Genomic DNA, 17719 nt, shown 5'->3' with positions numbered 1-17719 from the left:
CTTTGCGCTGAAACGTTAAAAAGAAAGGTGTCTTCCAGCAGAAATGAAGCATGAAAATTTTAATCTAAGAAAAGACTTTCAGAAAATAAATACGTAACTGCATACAGGGATGCTAGAGTCAACGCTGCTCTGCAGCATCCTCGTAGCTAGTGCATGATAATGGCACTACCGTGACTCATTCCCCGGCTGCACTTACACCCGTGCTAGCGAATGGCTCTCAAATTCATCCTCCCTAGGGTCTAATTAGGAGCGATTTCAAAGTAGTAAACCGCATGTGGCCTGCTGCCTGGAAACGCAGAATTAGGTTGGGATCTGGCTCGGCCTTGGGGATTTGTGGTCTCAGAAGTTCTCAGTTTTAGGATGAAAAAAAGGGGCGGTATTACCACGGACAAGGAGATGGCCTTCACTCTTCAACATTCAGTCTTTTATAATTAAGACTGAACAGTAACATCTGTTTGAATCATCCATTTTTCCATTGTTTCTGTCTCACAGATTTTGGGGGAGGCGGGGCTTTTTTCCACATTGGTTTAAGAAAAAAGGTGAAAGCTCTTGGAAAGCTTAACTAAATCCCGTTCAACTGTTTGAGTCATTTAAGTATGAAAATACTTCCCCCATATGTTCTTCCACTTAAGCAGCTGAGCTTGTAAATTCCTGCAGCTGCACCATTAACCACCCAGACTGCCTCAGCTCTGAAGCACATAGCTAGCAAGTACCAGAGGGCTTGAATGTTTTTCTTCTGTGCACTTCTATACTTCCTTTTCTAAAGTTGTGGTGTTTTTTCAACATGCTTCTTACAACACATTTGATTTCATAAAGAATTGCGTTTTGCCACTTCAGAGAGAATAGACAACAAAAGGAGAGGAGGGGGGGAAAAAAAAAAAAGCACATGTACCTCCCCGTCGGGGAATCGAACCCCGGTCTCCCGCGTGACAGGCGGGGATACTTACCACTATACTAACGAGGAACTGTACAAAAAACGGTTGTCGCCCAGCCCTTAAATCCTTTCTCGACCTGCACGTCTCGGTGCCAGCCTGCAGTGGCCCGGCCATGCTTCCCGCCTCCTCCTCGCAATGCCCCATGGTGGTTGTAGTCCTCTGCGCCCTGCCTTCCCGCTTCCCGCCGAGCGCGGAACTACCCGCCCCAGCGGCCCGCGCACGCGCGCGGTCCCTCCCCGCGGTGGGCGGGGCGCGTGGCGGCCACGGAGCCGCCGGCGGCCGCTCGGCACGGGACAGACGGCTCGCGGGAGGCATGGCGGCGGCGGTGGTGGACGTTAGCTCCTTCTCCTCGCCCTCCTGCTGCCTCACGCGGCACCTCTACCTGCGCTGCCGCGTGGACTTCGGCGCGCGGGCGCTGCGGGGCACCGTCGCCCTCACGGCGCGCGCCGAGCGCGAGGCGCTGCGTTGCCTGGTAACAGCGCGGCGGGGACCCCGCGGCGGGGGCGGCCTGCGCGGGGCCCTCGTGCGAGGGCGGCGGCGGGCGAGGCCGGGCTGTGCTATCGGCCGCGGGGTGAAGTCCCTGCCGCTCCTCTCGGGGCGGGGAGGGGTTGTCCCCTTGTCGCGCGGAAGGGATAAACGGGGAAAGGGAGCAGCAGAAATAGGGATTTCCCCATTATGAATGGCGAGGAGCCTGATGCCGAGTGGGTAGGGTTGAACGGAGCCGTTGGAAAGCTGTGTTTATGGCTTTTTCTGGCGTGTTTTTATTATGCCGGCTATTTTAATGCCAATAAAAGCAAAACCTTTTCAGCTTTATGTGCAGAGTAAAATCTTGTTCTTTTCTTCTGCTAGCCCAATAAAATCCTCCTGTGCTTAGCGCTCACTCTTTTAGAAGAATCCATCCTGTTAATAATAAAGACCAAAACTCTGCTCGTGCTGCGTTGTGGAATTCATCATCTGTTGTACAGAAGTCCTGGCTGATAGTAGCCCCTTCCAGGATGAAAGTCTTGGCAAGGGCTTTTGAATCTTTCTCCTTATTTCAGAGTAGCCACGTGAAGTCAACTCTGTGAGCTAGTAGACTCTTGTTTTAACTTTCATGGTCACAAGTTGCTTTTCTTTCTCTTTTTTTCCCCTCCAGTTTTAAGTTCAATGCTGCTGTCTTAAAATTCATTTACTCCCAATAGTCAACACAGTTACTAAATTTTCTTGTTTTTACTTGTTTTATTTTTTTCTTCACATAAACTTGTTTTAAGATTTGATGAATGCTGTGTTAATTATTACACTCTCTAATACATATGTAATATTTGCTTCATTGCAGGTCTTGGATACAAAAGATCTCCAGATATTTAAAGCGACTGTAAATGGACAGGATGCAAAATTTGGTTTTGGACAAAAGCACAGTTTCAAGGGGACTCCACTGGAAATTACTTTTCCTTTTGAATTGAGGAGGTATGTACCTTTGCCTGCTCCTTTACAGGGTTTCCAAAATGTGCAATACAAGGGGCTTTCTGTCTGCAAAGTCTTTGTATAAAGCTGGCGAAGAGACTTACTTGGTAATTACAGTGGTGTGTTTATTTGATGTACAGTCTTGTATTTTAATGTTTAGCTGTCATTAGATAGCCAAAACTTTGAGAGTTTTTGTATCTGTGTCCAGTTCTGATAGAACCTATGAAGTGACTTGCTAAAGTGAGTTGAGTAGCGGAATGGTGTGGAACGTTTCACGATTATTCCAGCTCTTCTCATCAGTAATATTCTTCCTTCTGCTTCAGCTCCCTCAATTTTCTCTTGTTCAGAATTGCTCCAGTAGAGAGCATATGCAGTTACAGACCCTATTTTCCTTCCTTTTATATGAGGACTGATCCTGCACTCCCATGGGACTGCAGATTGCCATTATGGTTAGATGGAAAATATCTTTTCAAATAATAAAAAATGTTATCACATTGACTAGAGGCGCAGGTCTCTAAAAACTGGAACTTGGGTTTTAGCAGCTTGACGGAGAATGAACTAAACATAAGCTACCTCTTTTAAGTTGTATGGAATAAAAAGTTGTTGCCAAATTACAGTATGGTCTTTTGACTGTGTGTTTTCTGTGATGTAAATCCATGATATCTCATGTGCTCAAGCTAAAACCTGTGATTGTATAAGGAGGTTCCCTTGTTTTAATGTCATACAGTTTAGAAGAATATGTGACGTGGAAGAAAGCAGAATGTCACACAATAGCTGTTATTCTTGTTAAATAAAAGCAATAATGGAAAGCCTTACAGAATATCCTGCCTGTCCCTTCTGGGAGAACACGTTTGGTCTGATGTGAACCTGAAAGAATGAAGTACTTGAACAAACAGGCAATGTCAGAGGCGTAGGGAATTGTTTCATTTGTTTGACTGTCAGGTTTTCTTCATTGCTAGATTTCCTTGTAAGAAAAAAAGTTACAAATAGGGAGCTATGAGTCTTGGTCTTAAGAATTTATTATCTTGTATCTTAGCTATAGTCTTCCATGTAAATCTTAATAAAACAATGATAGAAAAAGTTAAGAGTTACAGCTGTAAGTTTTAACTATTCAGTAAGCATATGTGCCTTACGGTGATAGAAGTTATTTTTTCTTTTATTGTCGAATATGTACTTTGGAATGCTGGTTATAAACTAGATGTGTAGACCTGGTCAGCTTATCTCGCATCCAGCTTCTCTGTTTAGCTGAAGTTTGTTCCGATTAAGTGGTTAATTCTAGAGAGTTGCTGGAACTTTCAGATAACAGAAGCGTGTATTTCTGCATGCTCTTGGTGGTAGTGATGGTTTCATTTTGTTTTTAAATAAGCATGTTGTCGTGTCATCTTTTGTGTGTGTGATCTCTTGTTAGCAAGTTGGTGCCTATCTTGCACATAGCTGGTAGGTTTTCCTTAACACCAGTTCTTGAATCCTGAGTCCCAAGTAAAGTTGGGGCATCTTGTATTTTTCTCATTAACCCTAATGTTTGTAGGGTTTTCCAGTAACTTCTATTTCTAGTAATCTTTTTCTGCTTAAGGATCACCTTTACAGAACCTAACGTCAGTTGCAAATTTCAAATATTTTGGCTTGCAGAATGCACAAATCTTATGTTATGGCAAGTATTCTTATACAGGCTTTATATGTCTTCTTTTTTGTCTACTTGTTGCTGTAGGTTTTTTTATACTTATGTGTTTAGTGTTAAATAGTTGTGGGAAGACTATATGTACTTAGCTGGTCCTCATAGCTTAAAGAAGAAGTCCAAATTCTTCTTGGGCAGTAGGAGAGGAGAAATTTAGGGTTAGTAAAAATAATAAAAGAGGAAGTGTCTTGAGACAGTAAAATTGAAATAAAATAGCTAATTGTTACTATGCTTATATCATAATTGAAAGGGCAGAGTTGTTTTAATATGCTACTTGTTCTTTCTTTCAATGCTTTTGAAACAGTGCTGCAAAACTTAGTATTATTGTTTTCCCAGAAGGTTTGTAAAGAAATTTCAGCAATAATCGGGAGTCGTGTCAGAACTATCTGACTGTATTCTTTGTTGTACAGGGGGCAAGAAGCAATCGTTGAAATCTCTTTTGAAAGCTCTCCAAAGTCTTCAGCTCTCCAGTGGTTTACTCCAGAGCAGACTTCTGGAAAGAAACATCCATTTCTCTTCAGCCAGTGTCAGGTTGAGTTGACTATTCTTTTTAAAGGTGTTATATACCACTATAGTTCCCCTCAGTTTTCGAAGGGTAGGAGAGGAAATTTGTTGCCTTGTTCAGCATAGAATTTTATGTTGCTGCACAGTCCTGTATTGGGTTTATGTATATCTATGTATCTATGTGTTTTGATTTGTACAAATATACATAACCCACTATTCTTCCCTGCAAGAGAAGACCTTTACTAAGGCTAGCAAGGGAAAGGACATAGCCCACAACATCTGACAGTGTATGTCAAAGGCCATAAATAAAAACACGTAATAAATCAGGATATTGATGAGATTTTATTATATATTTGCAATTTAATAATTGCAGAACTGCTGTACCCTCTCCAGTATTTCTGTTGAAGAACATCTAGTCCATTCCAATCAACACATGTGGCTATTAATCTGTCCTACCTGCCATTATTTCTTTTAGCAAATCCTTAATTATGAAAATCACCACAAGTCATAAGTGGTAGGAGATACTGGTTTGTGGCTAATGAATTCTCTGTAGGGGTTGTGCAGATTTCCAATATATTAGTATGATATATTTCTAATCCTCTGTGTAAGAAAGATTTTTATGTACTTTTCTCTGACTTTCTTTTTTCCAGGCTACCCACTGTAGAGCCATCCTTCCTTGCCAAGACACGCCTGCTGTGAAACTAACGTACTATGCAGAGGTACATGAACCTACCTCATGTGTATCTAAATAAAGACTGCTGCAACAACGGGTGAATTTTTTTGTAGCTTCCTGAATGTGGTCTAAAATGAAAACAGGGAATATTGACTTTTAGCTTTCTGTAGCAGCTGAAAGCTGCTCATCCTCTTTGTGACACTTCTCTAGCTTTACCAGGTTTTTTACATTTTTTGTATCTTTCTTCATTCACATGTATCTTTATTTCCGAAAGAAAAAATGCTGCTGGAGTTGGAAAGAAAAACGCACTTAAACTAGGAAAGTATGACTGTAAAACAGCAAAAAGTGCTATAAAGTAGAAATACTTGAAATGATTTTCCTTCAAGGATTTAGAAATAAACTGAAATTCCCCTGTATGCCTTTAGTGTTATGCTCTGGTGAATAGTTGTGGTATCTTTGCGATATCAGTATAAGTAGTCTAATTGTTTTGGGGAAGCAAAAGGTGAGATGTGTATTGTGATCAGTAATCTAAAGAAGTGAAACTTTGACTGTTTCTCAGAGGGAGTCCGTTTGCTTAATCAAATATTGCCAGCCTTCAAAGCAAAATTTGCTGTACACCTTATGTGCTATTTGAGAGGGAAAATTTAACAACAACAAAACAAATCTGGACTATTTTTTTGCTATAACACCTTCTACTATATTATATAATAAAGGTGGCTGGCTCTGTAAAGAAAAATGACTTCCTTCTCCTCTGTGCTGACTGAATTCCTAATAGCTGGATAACCTTCTTCCAGGTATCTGTTCCTAAAGAGTTGGTGGCTCTTATGAGTGCTCATCGTGATGGAGAGATGCCTGACCCAGAGGACAGCAGTCGGAAGATATACCGTTTTAGTCAGAATGTAAGTGCTACAGGCTAGTACAGAGAGGCCTAAGGTGGTGTTATTCCTAACTCATGCAGTTCATGAGCAATTTGACTATGATTCTTGTATCACCGATAAATCTGATGACTGGTAATGAGTCTTTGCTGCTATAAAAAGGTGTTACAGGTATTACAAATCTCCAAATCTGGAAAATCAACCAGTACATGCTAGTGATTTTTCCTGGTCATTTGGCATTCCCAAGAAAGCCTGTGGAGTTTGAAAATGGTTAGTATGCTCGGAGCTAGTCCTATTAAACCCTTCTGTTCTTATACTTGGAACCAAAGAGTGGGCTTTAGTAACATGGGAGTGCGTTTTGAAAGTCAGATCCTGCAAATTTTAAGCTTGCCAGGAACTTGTCAGTGAAGCTGAGCAGTGGAATCAATTTTTAACTTGAAGTTGACCGCGTTCTGACAATAGAGGCATTCTTAGGATGAAGTTTCATGAAATGGTGTGGCTAGCTTAATGACTCCCCCACTCCTAACGTGGGAGTGTTACTTTTCTCTCCTGGCTTTGTTGTTCCCACTGCTTCTTGTGTGCCATTTCTCCTGTTTAAGATCTCTTGGTGAGTCTACTTCATTTTGCTAAACTGGCAAAAGAATTTACATAAGCAAAAAAAAAAAATTGTTTTAGTAAGCTGATCTGCATTGCTGAGGGGCTGAATGAGTGCAAGGCAGGATGGAGTTGTGTGACCGGGGGACCGTGGAACCTCCTCTGAACTGTAGCAGCTGTTAGACTGCCTTGGCTGTTATGTGAAACTTGAGAGGATACGGAGAAATCACTGTCACCTTTTATCTGTGAGCTGTTCAGTATGCAGTATTGTACCTGCTCTGTAGAGCCAGAAGCTTTTGCTGCTCTTAGTCTAGTGTATAAGGCTTCTCGGGAGGTATATGTTATCTAGAAATGAACATTTAATAAACCTGGTGGACCTGTACAGTGTATAACAAAATTTGGTCTAGTGGAAATTACATTACATGTGATTAATATAATATAGAACACCATTAAAGCTCTAAAATCTCTTTTTGCTCTTGCATGGACAGGCTGGTAAGAAGTGTACTGGAGAGCAGCTTCTGTGAAATGAATTTATAAACTGACAGCTGTTGAGATTTGAAGCCATTTCAAAACTTCATATCAGCAAATCAGGGATCGAAATATAGGGATTTATTGAGCCTCTTTATTTTAAGTCCTTTCAAGAGTATGTTCTATAGTTCAATATGTAAACTAAAACACACATGGTAATATGAGTATTTCAATAAATAATATCAAAATGTTTTGGTGATAATAAGTTGTGGATTAAAATTTTATCAAAAGTTTTGTCTCCAAGTAATTATGGTTTGAAGAGTTACTTATTGAACAGTATTTTGTCTGATTAAAATGGGGCTTTAGCAAGTTTATATAATCCCCATTTGTTTTCAGAGCACTGGAGAAAGCGGTTTGCTATCAAGATACTGTAGCTTTGGAATTTTTTCATAAAAATAACAAATATTTTGATTATATTTTAATCTCAAACATGGAAATTGCACACAGGTTTTCCTAAATCTTTTGTATCCATGAATCTTCCTGTTTGCTTCAATTCACTGAAATTTTTCCTGCATTTTTTTAATGTGATACAACTGTCCTTTATCTGAGCAGTATCTCCTGAGTCCTTCCATGAGTACTAATGGCTCTGGAATGAGTATGGAAAACTAACTGTTTTTTTAAAACATTAGCCAAACTGGCTGCATTTTTGTATATTCTTACATTTGCAGAATTTTTCTTTTCACACAGAAATGATACAATTTTGTGGCTTTTGCGTGAAAGATCCCTGAAACAAGTGCTTCTCACAAATAAAGGAAAATCATGTTGGGGAATAAAAATGGTGCCTTTATTCTAACGCAGGGCAGGATATTGTGGAGATAGTGTACATACTTCTTTATTTACATACCTCTCTTTCTTCCTTTGACTAAATCAGCAGTGTTGATATCTTGCATTACAAATAATTTTTTTTTAATGTTCTCCATTAGGTTCCGATACCTTGCTACTTGATTGCTTTAGTGGTTGGAGCTTTGGAAAGCAGGTGAGTGAAAGTATAAATACTAATAATTATAAAAGCTATTCAGAAAGTTCTCTCTCTGTCACTTGACCTTGTGTTTCTAGCTTTTAACAGTCTTATAGTTTCATTGAACAATTATCTGTAAGTGGTTAACTTTCTTTTCATCCTGGAACTGAACCTCATTTTGTTCTACAGTACTGCACCTTCCTTAATTTATGTTTTTGAATTCTTTATTTCTATCAAAATGTATGCATCTTGATTTGTTCTTGCATCTTTTTTCTATTGAAAAATACTTTTATTGTAAGAAAAAGAAATACTATGAAGAGTTTGAAATTGTTTGGAAACACCAAGTTGGTGGTTGTTTTTTGTTTTGTTTTGTTTAGCTCAGATACTAGTATCTTTTTCATCCAGTAACAGATGAGCTTTGTCACATATAAAAGACAGAAAATTACAGCTTCAGCCTCACTGCTCATCTGAATAAGGATGTGTGTCAGTCTAGCCCAGAATAATACTTTCGTATTGGTGCTTTACAACATTTTAAAATCTGTGAATATATTTCATATTTATTTTATTCACTGAACAGGGAATGTATGCGTTTCGTTTTGTTTTCTAAAGTTTTTGTAGTGTTGCTTTGGCAGTAGAGAGGAAAAACAAAAGCCGCAGATTCTCTGATGAGTTTCTTCAGCAGCACAGGTTACTTATAAGCACGTTAAATGCCTTATGCTCTCTATGTTAGTTTCCCACAGAATTACTTCGAGTTCACTGTGTCTCACTGGAACTTTTACTTTCAACAGAGAGATTGGCCCAAGGACACTGGTATGGGCTGAAAAGGAGCTAGTGGATAAATCAGCCTACGAATTTGCTGAGGTGGGTAATTAACAAAGATTATTTTGTATAATTACTATTCGTTGTAGTATTGGAAAAGGAACAGACTATATATACTTCAGTGTTTTGTTCATTTTATTTTTATCTGTACCCCTCCTTCCTCTACTTCCCACCCCCAAGAAGATGCTGTTCCGCTAGCACAATGCAAACCTGTTGTTGAATATGATGAATAAGGGTTGATACAGAGTCTTGTGCTCATTCGGCATGTAGAACATCCCAGGCTGAGAGAGAATGAGGTGTTGGTCAATAGCTTATAACTTGTTTAGAGTTTGTAGTTAGATGTCTTGTTAGAAACTAAGATGAATTCTTGTTTCAGGCTGAAGCTATGCTGCAAACAGCAGAAGATTTAGCAGGACCTTATGTGTGGGGACAGTATGATCTGCTAGTCTTACCACCTTCTTTTCCTTATGGTGGCATGGAGAATCCTTGCCTTACTTTTGTAACTCCAACACTATTGGTAAGTATAACACTTCCGAAAGTCACCTTTCCTTCGAGCTTGCTCCAGTGTTTGGATATTAATCCGTAGACTGGATTAATCTTTCCACCAGAAAGAACTGTAAGTGTTTCTGCCTTCTTTAGAGTTATATGTGAAACTATATTAAGTTGGTACATTTTGAGTTTTACTTGAACTAATAACTACCCTGTCTTTTTTTTTTTATGTAGGCAGGTGATCGATCTCTGTCAAGTGTAAGTGCAAAATGTGTTCATGTCTTCAAATAGAACATAACTTGAACTTGCATCTTAACTTACTTTGTAATTATTATCTGCAAATGTGGTCTTTTCTTCATTGGGTGAGTTAAAAACTAAGGCAGTGACTCAGGAAGTCTTACAAATTGAGTTTTAGTTCTAAATAAACTCTAGAAAAACTGGAGATGTTATTTTGTGTAATGAACAGGTGCAAATGGCATGGGTGCCTGTACTCATAGGGAACTAACTGCAGTCAGCTACTCAATAACTTTATTCCTGTCCCCTGTAAGTGTAAGTTAAAAACGTAACTAAATTGATCTTATCTAAATTGTTTAGAGGAAACTTGTCCATCTCTATCTGTTTGGTCACTAGAACTCGCACGATGTACAGTTATCATACTTAAGTTCTAGCTTTGTCTGCAAAGTTGAGTATTCTGGATGCTGTTGTAATCTCATTAGTCTCTCTACTAGACCGATATACTGCTACAAAAAATGAATATCGTCTTATCACAAGAATACTGAAATATTTGACATGGATACTTGGACATGGATATTGTGTCATTATTCTTCTAGGGGTGTTTTGTTTTTCGTTTTTCTAAAGAGCATCCCAGCACTGCAGTAGTTGCTTAAGTGGGAAAATAATATTAGTCTGTCACTTGACATGTATCCAGTATTCTGTAAATGTGATTTCAGATAAACAAGTATATGCACCATATTACCGGATGAGTTGTTGCCAGTCAGTTTGGCTGTATGGCTTGCAGGCCACAAATTCAAAATTATTTCTGGAGAAGGTCTGGTAGAATAGTAGTCCTCTAAATAAAATTTCTATAGATAAGTTTACAGAACTGTGAATATCAGTTGGCTTTGAGAATGTAGAGCAGTAAATAACATCCCATTATGATTATTCCTTTCTGATGGGATTTGATAGTTCATTTTCCAGAGGAGTCTGAGCTGTAGGTCTGTCATTGTTTTCTATGTTTTAGGTTATTGCTCATGAAATCTCTCACAGCTGGACAGGAAACTTGGTAACAAACAAAACATGGGAGCATTTTTGGTAGGTAGAATATTGAGTGCCATACAAAATATATTTTAAAATTAATGTGTAGAGAAATCAAGGAAATTAATTTTGCCATCTTACCCATACTGACTTTATCAATATATTTCCAGGCTAAATGAGGGACATACTGTATACCTGGAACGCAGGATTGGTGGTCGGTTGTTTGGTGAACAGTTAAGGCAGTTTCAAGCCCTAGGAGGTTGGAGGGAACTGCAGAATACGGTAGCTATCTTTAAAGTTATGAGAACTGTATGTTTAAAATTAAGCCTAAATAAAATAAAGCTGATATGTTTCGTATGTTTTGCACAAATAAGATGTATCTAGTCAGCTTTCCTGACACTTTTTGGAGAATGAGTAGCTTTGGTTTCCAAGGCATATGTTGTCTTCCCAAGGTAAATAGCTCGGTATGCTCAATCAGAGGATAGATAAAGATTTTTGAACTGTTTTAAGCTGTTCTGTAAAGATGAACATCTTTCCAGACTCTTTTGGTTCTTCTAGAGTATGACTAAACTGCAATATTAACTGATAATATACTGGGAAGTAGCTGAGAGCTTGTCAAAACTATTTGCAAGCATGACTGTTTTCTCAGCTGTCAGAATTTCCAATGCCTAATGCAAGTAACTCATTTTTTTTCCCCCTGCACATTGCATTATAATTGAGTATATTCCTAATCATCTGTTCCTGTCTAGGAAGGTTGTTTCATTTAGTGGTTAGAGAGCATAGTTAAGCTTAGATTTCAGACTTTCAGTCTGTGATAACATAGCCTCTTCTCATTTTGTTTGATGACTCAGTTTATCTGTTTTACTATGAATGCTTCCTTGTTGTATTTTATGCTTTATACTGCCTGTTTAAATCAAGTATTTTATTAGTAAAGGGATAAATATATGTAGTTCATTAGGCACTTGTGATTAAGATTACTGTGATAGTAATTAACTACTTTGGAATGACAGAGGCGCAGGGTGATTGATCACAACTTCTTTGTTTGACATGGTGTCAAACACTGATACAAGAAAATGAGAAAACAGGTTAGTAAATTTTGTGCAAATTCAGAGCTTCGGGAAGAAGAATGAGAGATAATGCTTTAAAATGAGGCCATCTCAGTCTAGGACGGATGATACCTTTATAGATATGATTAGCAGTGATTTGCAAGAAAATTTGCCTTTCCGGATGAATATATTTTCTTATGTCTGTGTCGCAGATAAATACTCTTGGAGAAACAAATCCTATAACTAACCTCGTCCCTGATCTGAATGAAGTAGATCTTGATACTGCCTATTCATCTGTTCCATATGAGAAAGGCTTTGCTTTGCTTTTTCACCTTGAACAACTTCTCGGAGGACCAGGTAAGTGTTAGTCAGACTTTACATTTTATTCTTTCATATTTTATTTTCAAACACTGAAACAGTTGTTTGTTTTTACTGTTAGATATCTTCATTGGCTTCTTGAAGGCTTACATTCAGCAGTTTGCTTATAAGAGCATAACAACTGAGGACTGGAAGAAGTCTTTGTACTCCTACTTCAAGGATAAGGTTGGGTGATATTTAAAACTAAGTGATTGAAACCTTTTATGTGAAACTGTGGCATAGCTCAGGAATTACCTTCTATAAGGACCTGTCCTTTATCTTTCTGCTCTTTATTTAGTGATCTTTACGTGACGTAGTCTGAAATCTTGCTATGATGGATTTGCATTGTGATGTACCTTTTCCAAAAGAGAATATTTTAATAGGATTCTTCAGCTTCGTTGGAGGGATGTTTAAAAAAAACCCAAAGATTGAAACTAATTTTTATAGGGTATGTTTTTCTCTAAAAATTACATTCTAAATTGAATAAGGATTTGTGTTGCTTGTAGGTAGATGTTCTTGATAAAGTTGACTGGAACTCCTGGCTGCACGCTCCAGGAATGCCACCAGTGAAACCTACGTAAGTATGCTGTTGTCTTTTATAGTTTGTCTTTTCCTTCTCCTGATTCCACATAATTTTTCATACAGTCACGTAACAGTTTGTAAACAGGGTGAAAGTTTTCCCACACACGTTTCATGAGAAAACGTCCTGGCACTTTGTAGAAATTGATATATATGTACATAGGGGAAAAAATGTTGCTGTTAGTATTTTCAGTTTTTTTCCATTGAAAATTCATTTCGCTTTGAAAGTTGCCATGGAAGTTTTTTTTTTTTTTTTCCAACTGAGTGTTACAAGAATATTTTATTTCCAGCTGCAGGCTATAATACATGTACAATTAGACATTGTGTATGCTCAGAAATATCCATCATCTTAGGACAGGAGTATATGGGATCAAGGGACAGCGTTGCCTATGTACAAAATGCTTGTGATTACTGTGAGGAATGAAAACACAGAAATGTATTTCATACTAATAGATTTTTGTGAATTGTGTTGCAATATTGAGTTGGAGCCTATAATGAACAAATGTGCAGCCATTTGAAAAGAATTCCTAAGCATTCTTGTGAAAATGTTACAGGAGCTATTTGTGTTTCCAGAGTGTGATTCTTTGTTTCTCATCTTTGACAGATATGATATGACACTAGCAAATGCTTGTGTTGCCTTGAGCCAAAGATGGATCAAAGTGAGTGGTTAAGGCATTCTTCTGAGGTCTATCTTGCAAAACTAGTTTTCTTTGTACAAAGTGAGCCATTCTCATCTGAAGTCTATCATTTGCTGAGAGTATTTTATCGTGATGGTATTGCTGCCAGGGGTTTTGCATTTCATAGAGTAGCCTTTCATCGTAGTCTGTGGATTTGCTTCTGTGTGTGAAATGGGTTGCATATTTTAACAAGGCACACAGCCAGCTTTGTGTTATGCATACATAACTAGGCTGAGATTATTCTTTTTGAAAGGCTAATATTACAGCTTTCATATTTTGATTAAAAACAAATGCCAAGGTATCTCTACATTACTGATTACATTGTATTAACAGTACTTGCCCCACGTTATAATGGAGCTAGTATGTATTTCTCATCAAAACCTAAAATATATGCATCACAGTAAGCAACTAATACCATACAATTTTAACCAGAAAATTCATACAACTAATAGAGAATTCCACATATGTTCCTTTTGTTAGTTTCATGGCTTTTTACTGTCCCAGAATGTTACCTTTAATTTTCTTCTTCTCAGTGTAACTTTTTGTAGAAAAAGTATTTGTTTTTTCACTTAAAGTTAACAGAAATATCAGTGGGAACTTTAACAGATCAGTGGGGAAAAAGCAAGTGAAAATTTAAGTGAAGAATACCAAACTTCATATAGTAGCTTACCCCCCATATTTTGTCTTTAGAATCTTGTATTTGTGCAGTTTTGGATATCACAAATCAGTACCTTTTTACGTGAAATGTCTCAAAAGTAAATGCAGATGTCCAAACACAAAAAAACCATTTTGTGCATTGAAATACCTATTAAAAACTTAAATGACTGTTCTCTTTTTAGGCAAAAGAGAGTGATTTGTGCTCATTCAACTCAGCAGACCTGAAGGGAATGTCATCTCATCAGTTGATTGAGTTCCTGGCACTGTTGCTTCTGGAGGTAAATGCATGCCTGGTGTAATCTGATTCTGATATTTCAAAAGCAGGCACAGAAGCCCGAATGTGCTTTGGAAGTAAATTGTCTGTGTTCTTTTAATCTTGCTAAAATAACTGGCTCTCACCTTGGATAGTCACCAAAACTTTCAGCCATGCCTCCCTGGTAAAGTTTGGTTCTTTGCCTGATGAGCAACATATGCAGTACTTTGGATTGGAAGGTGAAAAGAAAATTAGAAGGTGCTTGAATTTGTCTGTATTTGACATTTGTGTCATTTAAATTAGCTACAGATAAAACTGAATGAAAGAACTTCAAGTTTTGAATGTTCTGGTAGTGCTGGATGTGAATTTGCGAACACCCATGTTTATTCTTTGCCATTTTCCTAATACTATGAGAGAGTGAAAGGAACAAATATTTATCATAGTAAGCTTTTAATTCTATCTTTTGTAGCATCAGTCTTCTTTCAAGAGCTTGTTTGTGTTTTGAAGTACATGGATTGAGGTGTACATCTGGCTTATTCTGACTTTGCAATTTCCTTTTTTTAGGCACCGCTTCCAGTGTCGCATGTGAAACGAATGCAGGAAGTATACAACTTCAATGCTATAACCAATTCTGAAATAAGATTCAGGTTTGTTCTAGTAGGGACATTTTTTTTCTAATCTTAAATGCTTTCATAAAACAAATTGTCCTGCTTCATAAATAACTGAAGACATACTCTTTTTAATCAGCTGATGTTCAGCAAAGCTGTTACTTTTTTATATATACATGTGTAAGCATGCTTACTAGAGAGCAATGTTCTGTTAATTATGAATTGGGTAAATTATTTAAATATAGTCATGCAGAAGAGCTCAAAGTGAGCAGTGGATTAGCTTTGCTAGATTCTCATCTGTCATGCTTGCAAGGGAACCCGATGATTTGATACCTTAGTGTTTGGGGGTGGTGTTGGATAATGCAATAGTGAGGCCCCTCTGTGGCTCGAGGAAGATGCTTGAAAGATCGTGTCAATGTTTGATCAGGAACAGATCTTCTGGCGTGGCCTACTGAGTTCTTCTTATGTTAATATCCCCGTATTTCTTCAGCACAACCTGGAAATTTTTTGTTAAGTTTCAATGCCTGTTATCACAAAGCCTCCAAAACATTAAATTTCCGAGGAAGTTTCTAAACAAAGAGGATATGCTTGTAGCCAAATGGTTTGAGTTTATAATTCTTGTACCTAAATTCTTCTATTTTGTATTTACATACTCTTAAAACACATCATTTGGGAATTGAAAAAAATGTATTGTTGAGGACAAAAGTAATCTTTACTAATAGCTTGAAGAATTGCATATCTTGCTACTGTTGCATACTTTGATATATTTGCAATAGCAAAGATTAGTCTGCCTTGCCTTTTACATTTCTTTGTTTCCTATCACAAAACCTGTCAATATTTTAAGCACACAGTATAGTTCGTGGTTCTCATAACAAGATAATTTCTTCTTTTAAAACAAAATGATAAGCATGTGCCCGTGCTGGTGAGGTTTTTTTTTTTAATGACTTGGTCAAATGTAATGATTGCTATATAATTGAGCTCAAATCCTGAATGATGCAATTGGACACTACTGTAATATAAGAGAAATACATAGTTGCAGAAAAAATAAATTGTATTACTTTGGAGAAACTTTGAAGCATTTTTTTCCTATTTTTTAGAACAAAGTCCACTTTTTTAATAAGCCATTCAGACACTAAGTATTTTATATGGAATTTATGGTAGACTCCTCTTCCTATGGTTAAACAGCAGAGCAGTGAGTGTTTGTGGAAGCAGAATCATAAGGTGACTAACTGCTGTAAATGAAAATGAAGGAGAAATAAAAATGTATTTTTTTTTTTTCCAGATGGCTGCGCCTCTGCATCCAGGCCAAGTGGGAAGAAGCCATTCCTCTGGCTCTAAAAATGGCTACTGATCAAGGCAGGATGAAGTTTACTCGACCCTTGTTCAGGTAAAAGTAATCTTCAAAGGTAAAAGTAATCTTCAAAGTGTAGGAGCTCACGTTTTTGGCACTCTTAGTATTTGGAGTGTATAATACTTGATATACTTTTACATAAGTACATAACCCTTTAAAGTAAGTGTTGTAATACAGAATTTTCTGTGTGGTTTGGACACGATAATCTTCAGAATAGCTTTCCACTATTTGATTATCTTTTTTTTTAATCAAGGAAAGTTTAGTCTCTCACTATGTATCTTAATATGAAGATTTCAAGGGAAAAGTAGAGCTTTGAGAAAATCCACATTGAACTATTTTTTCATTGACTTTTGTGATACTGGATTTTTACAGGGACCTCTACAGTTTTGACAAGTCCCGAGATCTGGCTGTCAAGACATTTCTGGAGCAGAGAGCTTGTATGCACCCCGTCACTTCAATGCTCGTGGGCAAAGACTTGAAACAGGATCAGTGACAAATTTCTTTGAAATGTTCTTATTTCTGGGGAAAAAAAGAAAAGACTGATCCTGCAAACTGTGCTGATATGTGTGCTTGATTATCCCATAAAACATTCTGCTGCTTTTGTACTGATTTAGTGTAAAATGAACCTTCCAAATCAAGTTTTCTATTCTGCACCTTCAAGTGAAACTGCAAAATCACTAAATCTATGGAATTGTGAGAATGATTTTGTTATAGTCAATTTTTAAAATACAAAGCTATTCTGAGATGCAGTCATTTTTGTTGACTATGTGGAATTTAAAGATGTGGAAAATTGGTAGATGGTGTCCCTCTTTGTGCGCAGCTTTCTTTTTCATAGCAACATACGGTTGAAACTCCCAAGTGTCTGAAGACTTAAAAAATAATAAATCTTTTTATTGCTCAATCTATTTGTCTTTGTATGGATCTGTACAAAAAAGTACCAAAATAATTTTATCATATTTACTTTTCTATGTTGCGGCAGAGATTTTTCATGTGTTTTCATGTGATGTAAAATACTACGGGTCCAAAAAGATTATGAAGACCTGAATGAATCACAGCATTCTAGTATTTGAGCAAAATTTCATTCTAGCCCAATTTGTCATGGCCTTGCAATATTAGCCAATTCCTCACATTAATCACAACATGATGGTTTTACTTCAGTATTCTTGTTGGTGCCTATGCAGTGCACTAATACTTTGAGTTGGCTGAAATACCTTATTTGCTTTTCTTAACAAAGCTGGGGTTTTTACCAAACCTCAGAGGTAAGATCTTGCTATGCTTTTAAGTGGCTTATTTAAATTATTTCAACCCACTTTATATTTTTTAAAAATTCCAATTATTGGGGGGGGGGAACTAAAGCTCAAATCTTTTCATCACAGATTTGACTTGAATATTGTTTTATATTTTCATTTGTTAAGCAGTTCTAGCATGACCACTTACACCAATA

The 17719-nt window shown here is 37.5% G+C and overlaps 1 protein-coding gene and 1 non-coding gene across 2 annotated transcripts; one reads left to right on the top strand and one right to left on the bottom strand.

Moving 5' to 3' along the window:
* Positions 1–892: 892 nt before the first annotated feature.
* On the bottom strand, positions 893–964 carry TRNAD-GUC (transfer RNA aspartic acid (anticodon GUC)). The gene has a single exon. It is a non-coding gene; the product is annotated as a tRNA-Asp (tRNA).
* Positions 965–1161: 197 nt separating this feature from the next.
* LTA4H (leukotriene A4 hydrolase) lies at positions 1162–17176 on the top strand. The gene is made up of 19 exons (XM_026123226.2): positions 1162–1407; positions 2251–2381; positions 4464–4584; positions 5208–5276; positions 6025–6129; positions 8151–8203; positions 8974–9046; positions 9381–9521; positions 9728–9751; positions 10734–10804; positions 10918–11029; positions 12006–12150; positions 12233–12336; positions 12657–12727; positions 13334–13388; positions 14246–14341; positions 14881–14963; positions 16207–16311; positions 16648–17176. The coding sequence occupies exons 1-19, from the start codon at positions 1249–1251 to the stop codon at positions 16766–16768; spliced, it is 1839 nt and encodes a 612-aa protein (XP_025979011.1). The 5' UTR covers positions 1162–1248; the 3' UTR covers positions 16769–17176.
* The last annotated feature ends 543 nt before the right edge of the window (positions 17177–17719 follow it).

This window comes from Dromaius novaehollandiae, chromosome 1, assembly GCF_036370855.1.
Source record: "Dromaius novaehollandiae isolate bDroNov1 chromosome 1, bDroNov1.hap1, whole genome shotgun sequence".
Lineage (NCBI taxonomy): Eukaryota > Metazoa > Chordata > Aves > Casuariiformes > Dromaiidae > Dromaius > Dromaius novaehollandiae.
This window is presented reverse-complemented; position numbering and strand designations above follow the sequence as displayed.

Excerpts from the sequence above, each read along its gene's own strand:
- LTA4H (XM_026123226.2), top strand. The coding sequence starts at position 1,249 with ATGGCGGCGGCGGTGGTGGACGTTAGCTCCTTCTCCTCGCCCTCCTGC. Across the intron at positions 2,382-4,463 it reads TTTCCTTTTGAATTGAGGAG|GGGGCAAGAAGCAATCGTTG; the intron begins GTATGTACCTTT and ends TTTGTTGTACAG. Across the intron at positions 12,337-12,656 it reads ACTCCTACTTCAAGGATAAG|GTAGATGTTCTTGATAAAGT; the intron begins GTTGGGTGATAT and ends TGTTGCTTGTAG.